We start from the raw sequence: 6,000 nt of genomic DNA on the forward strand, positions 1-6,000 counted from the left end.
ACTGAGTTCAAATCTGGTCTCAGACACTTGACACTTACTAGCTGTGTGACCCTGGGCAAGTCACTTAACCCTCATTGCCCCACCAAAAAAATAATAATTTAAAAAATAAATTAAAATGTATAACTGACAACTACCAAAATGTCAAAATTTCAACCTGCTCTAGCAAAACACACATTTTCAAGGAATTAATGAAAAGCAAGTATAATTTATTGGTTTAAAGCGTTTTGCATCTGAGATTCTGGAATGGTAAAAACGGGCAAAAATTAATTCATTACATTCTAATAGGGAGTAAGTATTGTCATTTCTGGGCAGCTAGGTGGCATAGTATATAGAGTATCAGGCCTAAAGACTTATCTTCCTGAGTTCAAAACTGGCTTCAGACACTTACTAGCTGTGTGACCCTGTGTAAGGGTCTATTTGCCTCAGTTCCTCATCTGTAAAATGAGCTGGAGAAGGAAATGGTAAAACACTCCAGTATCTTTGCCAAGAAAACCTTAAATGGGGTTTTGAAGAGTTGGATGTGACTGAAATGACTGAAGAATATGGTCATTTCTGTTTTCAGATGGCAATAGAGATGTATAGATTTGGCTATGGTTACACAATTCCCTTGGCAGAGCTCTGAGCATAATCTAGGATTTAAGACTTCCAGTCTTTTCCTCTAAACAAGAGTCTCCACTCCATCTTATTACAAACATCTTCTTCAGTAAGTTAATAATGGTATACACACTTACACTCTTAATTTCTCTAAATGTAATTTTTTTTTTATTTTTTTTTTGAGATATTTTATTTTTTCCGTTACATGTAAAGATAGTTCTCAACTTTTGTTTATACATGCTTTACAATTTCAGATTTTTCTCCCTCCCTCCCTCCCCTCCCTCCCCCCTCCCCTAGACAGCAGGTAATCTGATATAGATTATATCTATATATATCTATACATATACATATAGATATATATACACACATATATATACACATAATAACATTAATCCTATTTCTGCATTAATCCTGTTACAAGAGAAAGAATCAGAGCAGTGATGCAAAACCTCAAAATAGAAAAAAAAACAACAGCACCCAAAACAAAAGAAATAATATGGTTCAATCAGCATCTATACTCCACAGTTCTTTCTTTCTTTTTTTTTCTTGGATTTGGAGATCCTCTTCTATCATGAGTTCCCTGGAACTCTTCTGTACCATTGCATTGGTGAGAAGAATATAGTCCATCACAGTAGGTCAACACTCAATGTTGATGATACTGTGTACAATGTTCTTCTGGTTCTGCTCATCTCACTCATCATCAGCTCACGTAAGACCCTCCAGGTTTCTCTGAACTCTTCCTGCTCATCATTTCTTACAGCACAATAGTATTCCATTGTATTCATATACCACAACTTGTCCAGCCATTCCCCAATTGATGGGCACCCCCTCAACTTCCAATTCCTTGCTACCACGTAAAGAGCAGCTATAAATATTTTTGTACATGTGGGTCCCTTTCCCCCTTCCATGATTTCTTTGGGCAAAAGACCTAAAAGTGGGATTGCTGGGTCAAAGGGTATGCACAGCTTTATCGCCCTTTGGGCATAATTCCAAATTGCTCTCCAGAATGGTTGGATCAGCTCACAGCCCCACCAACAATGCATTAGTGTTCCAATTTTCCCACAGCCTCTCCAACATTTATTATCTTCCTTTTTTGTCATTTTAGCCAATCTGATAGGTGTCAGGTGGTACCTCAGAGTTGTTTTAATTTGCATCTCTCTAATCATTAGAGATTTAGAGCATTTTTTCATATGGGAATAGATAGCTTTGGTTTCTTCATCAGAAAACTGCCTGTTCATATCCTTTGACCATTTCTCAATTGGGGAATGACTTGGATTCTTATAAATTTGATTTAATTCCCTATATATTTTAGAGATGAGGCCTTTATCAGAAGCACTGGCCTCAAAAATTGTTTCCCAGCTTTCTGCCTCCCTTCTAATTTTGGATGCATTGCTTCTGTTTGTACAAAAATTTTTTAATTTAATATAATCAAAATCATCCACTTTGCATTTTATAATATACTCTATCTCATGTTTGGTCAAAAACTGTTCTCCTTTCCAAAGATCTGATAGGTACACTATTCCTTTCTCTCCTAATTTACCTATGGTATCACCTCTTATGTCTAAATCATGTATCCATTTTGACCTTATTTTAGTATAAGGTGTAAGATGTTGGTCTAAGCCTAATTTCTGCCATACTATCTTCCAGTTTTCCCAGCAGTTTTTGTCAAATACTGAGTTCCTATCCCAGAAGCTGGAGTCTTTGGGTTTATCAAACACTACATTACTAGTGTCATTTACTACTGCATTTCCTGAGCCTAGCCTATTCCATTGATCTACCACTCTATTTTTTAGCCAGTACCAGATAGTTTTGATGACTGCCGCTTTATAGTAAAGCTCCAGGTTTGGTACCGCTAACCCACCTTCCTGTGAATTTTTTTTCATTATTTCCCTGGATATTCTTGATTTTTTGTTTTTCCAGATGAATTTTGTTATTATTTTTTCTAGCTGTATAAAATAATTTTTAGGTAGCCTGATTGGTATGGCACTGAATAAGTAAATTAATTTAGGCAGTATTGTCATTTTTACTATATTAGCTCTGCCTATCCATGAGCAATTGATATCTTTCCAATTATTTAGATCTGATTTGATTTGTGTGAAGAGTGTTTGGTAGTTGTGTTCATAGAGTTCCTGGGTTTGTCTTGGCAAGTAGACTCCCAAGTATTTTATATTACCTACCGTTACTTTAAATGGAATTTCTCTTTCTATCTCTTGCTGCTGGACTTTGTTGGTCATGTATAGAAATGCTGATGATTTATGTGGATTTATTTTATATCCTGCTACTTTGCTAAAGTTGTTAATTGTTTCAAGTAATTTTTGACTTGATTCTCGAGGATTCCTTAAGTATACCATCATATCATCTGCAAAGAGTGATAGTTTTGTTTCCTCCTTGCCTATTCTAATTCCTTTAATTCCTTTCTCTTCTCTGATTGCTAAAGCTAACATTTCTAGGACAATATTAAATAATAGGGGTGATAATGGACATCCCTGTTTCACCCCTGATCTTATTGGGAAGGCCTCTAATTTATCTCCATTGCATATAATACTTGCTGATGGCTTTAGGTAGATACTGTTTATTATTCTAAGGAAAGCTCCCCCTATTCCTAAACTCTCTAGTGTTTTTATTAGGAATGGGTGCTGTACTTTGTCAAAGGCTTTCTCTGCATCTATTGAGATAATCATATGATTTTGGTTGGTTTTCTTATTGATGTGGTTGATTATGTTAATAGTTTTCCTAATGTTGAACCAGCCCTGCATTCCTGGTATAAATCCCACCTGGTCATAGTGTATTATCCTGGTGATCACTTGCTGTAATCTCCTTGCTAATATCTTATTTAAGATTTTAGCATCAATATTCATTAGGGAGATTGGTCTATAATTTTCTTTCTCTGTTTTTGCTTTGCCTGGTTTTGGTATCACCACCATATTTGTGTCATAAAACGAATTTGGTAGAACTCCTTCTTCACCTATTTTTCCAAATAATTTGTATAATATTGGAATTAATTGTTCTTTAAATGTTTGGTAAAATTCACCCGTAAACCCATCTGGCTCTAAATGTAATTTTAAAAATAGAAATGATTTGTACATGTTGAATGTGACATTCAATGACATCTTGATTTCATAGGCTTCATGCTATCTTGTTTAAATTTACTATAAAATACGAGCATAATATTTGAAAGAACATTATGGAAGTAAACCTTATAACTTCCTATATGAGCCTAATTTTTCCCTCCCTGATCCCAATTCAGTTGGAATATTTAAGGAAGTATGAAAACAGGGGAATATAAAATCAAAATTGTTTTTGCAATTAACTTAATGAAGTTAGTGATCAAATCATACCACTTGGAAAGTCATATAGAACTACAGAAAACCTTTTAATGGAATGCTTTATTTAAAACAATTGAAACTTTTATTTAATTATAGTCTTAATAGGTATATTAATTGCATTCTCCATGATCCATAATACATAAAAAATGAGGGAGGCTTCAGGGAGAAATGGGAAAGTGTAATATTTAAATCTGATTATTTCACTACAAAAATACCAACAGTTTTTTTTTTATCTAATAGCTACTTCAGTAACATTAACAACAAAAATTGCAAGGCATTTTTCCCTCCATGAAATTTCTTAATCATGCAAGCTCATGAAAGATTCAGTCTTATGGCTGCTTGAGTGCTAAAAGAAGACTGCTGTTGCAGCAATATTCCTAAAACCTCCCTACCATAGTCTATTTTTTTTACATAAAGAATTTGCTCTGTTTAGCAGGTACTTTCAGGCTACATTACATAGAGAGAAGCTTCACATCTAGAAAGCATGGCCTTTGATGACTTCACACAACCTCCCAGGTCTATTCTCATATCTCCTGGTTTGCTTCACTAACACGCCTTGCTCTGGTTTAATACAAACTGCCGTGATATCTTGGTCGATCTCACAGCTGCTCTTTCCAATAGAATACCAAATCTGTCTTAAGGAAAGTGCCCACTGCAGTGTTCGGGGTTTAAAACTATGGTTCGATTTTTATTACCAGCAGGCGCTGACCATGGTTCTGAATGCATGACGCCGGGTTTCTGCTGAACCCACTCATTTCAGCTATTGGTGGAGAACATTCGATTGACAAGGAAAGAGACCAAAGATCCGGAGAGTAGCCTAAGCAGTTTGATGTGGGCCATTTATTTCGATCCTTTGGGCGGGGATGTGGTCCACCAGATGAGGGCCAATGCATTTATTGAAGCTCTCCCTAAACCTGCTTACCAAGAAAATGTATAGCTATGGATGAAGTGCCTTCAAGCAGAAATCTTTACCACACTCCTAAAAACAGACTCAGATACATCACACACGAATAGATCTGGGGGAATCAAAACCCTGCACGTTCAATGAAAACGTGGATATTAGTATTACAAATAAGACATGTATACGATGCATCGCATTGCACTCACATCATACATATATACATATACATACATACATATGTATGGATACACACATATATAAATATATTGCATACATGTACATATACCAGTTCCAATTTTAGCTCAAGCTCCTTGCCTTGATCCACCAACAGGTGCGTCCCTCATTCTCTTCCCATCAGGCACCGTCTTGAATTCCCTTTTCCTATCCTATCCCTGACATCCCAAGAGCGGTTCTTCCCCCAGTCCTCAAGCATGTGCGACTGATAGGCTATCTAGGTCTCTGGCTAAAAGCGCGGCAGTATCTTACCTGCAGCGTGGAGATTAACAAGCAGGCACAGTGCAGGGAAGCCGATTGCTCTCTGCATAGTGACTGCATGGAGAGGTGAGGAGAAGCAACCCACGGCGATCTCACCACTGGCAAAGCGCAGTAAGAGTCGATGGTCAAGTGTCTTCCTATTTCCCCGTTCGTGTTCGAAGATTCCTAGATCTCGCCCTGGATTTTGTGGAGAGGTCTGTGGCGCTGACAGAAACCAGCAGCAAACCCTCCTTTCCTAGGTTTCCCAAGAGGAGGGGGGGCGGATAGAGGGAAAGAGAGAGCAGGAGGAGAAAGCAGGGTCGGGTTCCAAGTAGGCTTGGGACAAATGCCTGATCAATTATGGTTAATGCCTTTGGGAACAAGCACTCACTGCGAACGCGGTAGGGAATGAATTTCTGGTCGCATTACTGTCTGTCTCTTCCCAGCCTGGCAGCTCTGCTGCATGTGGAGTGAGAAAGCGTCTTATTTGCAACCCAAACCTGCCTTGGCTACTGAGCATGCCCAGTTTCTGTACTAGAACCACACTGGATTTTCAACTTGGGATTCCATTTCTCCAGCTCTTAGTAGCAGCTGAAAGGGGAACATAGACCCCACAGAATTGGAGAGGGGGATGTGCTTTGGGTTTATTAAAGACACTGTAATTTCTGGAACTAAGAGAGCCAGGAGGACAGGTGAAAAAACACC

The 6,000-nt window shown here is 37.8% G+C and overlaps 1 protein-coding gene across 1 annotated transcript in view; it reads right to left on the reverse strand.

Moving 5' to 3' along the window:
- The window catches only part of PTPRR (protein tyrosine phosphatase receptor type R), a 373,668-nt gene extending 367,874 nt beyond the window's left edge, over positions 1-5,794 (reverse strand). Inside the window, exon 1 of the mRNA XM_043965209.1 lies at positions 5,308-5,794. Within this exon, the coding sequence (XP_043821144.1) occupies positions 5,308-5,365 (58 nt within the window). The 5' untranslated portion in view covers positions 5,366-5,794. The remainder of the gene's footprint in view (positions 1-5,307) is intronic.
- Between the last annotated feature and the right edge of the window lie 206 nt (positions 5,795-6,000).

Source organism: Dromiciops gliroides, chromosome 5 (genome assembly GCF_019393635.1).
Source record: "Dromiciops gliroides isolate mDroGli1 chromosome 5, mDroGli1.pri, whole genome shotgun sequence".
NCBI classification, from domain to species: domain Eukaryota; kingdom Metazoa; phylum Chordata; class Mammalia; order Microbiotheria; family Microbiotheriidae; genus Dromiciops; species Dromiciops gliroides.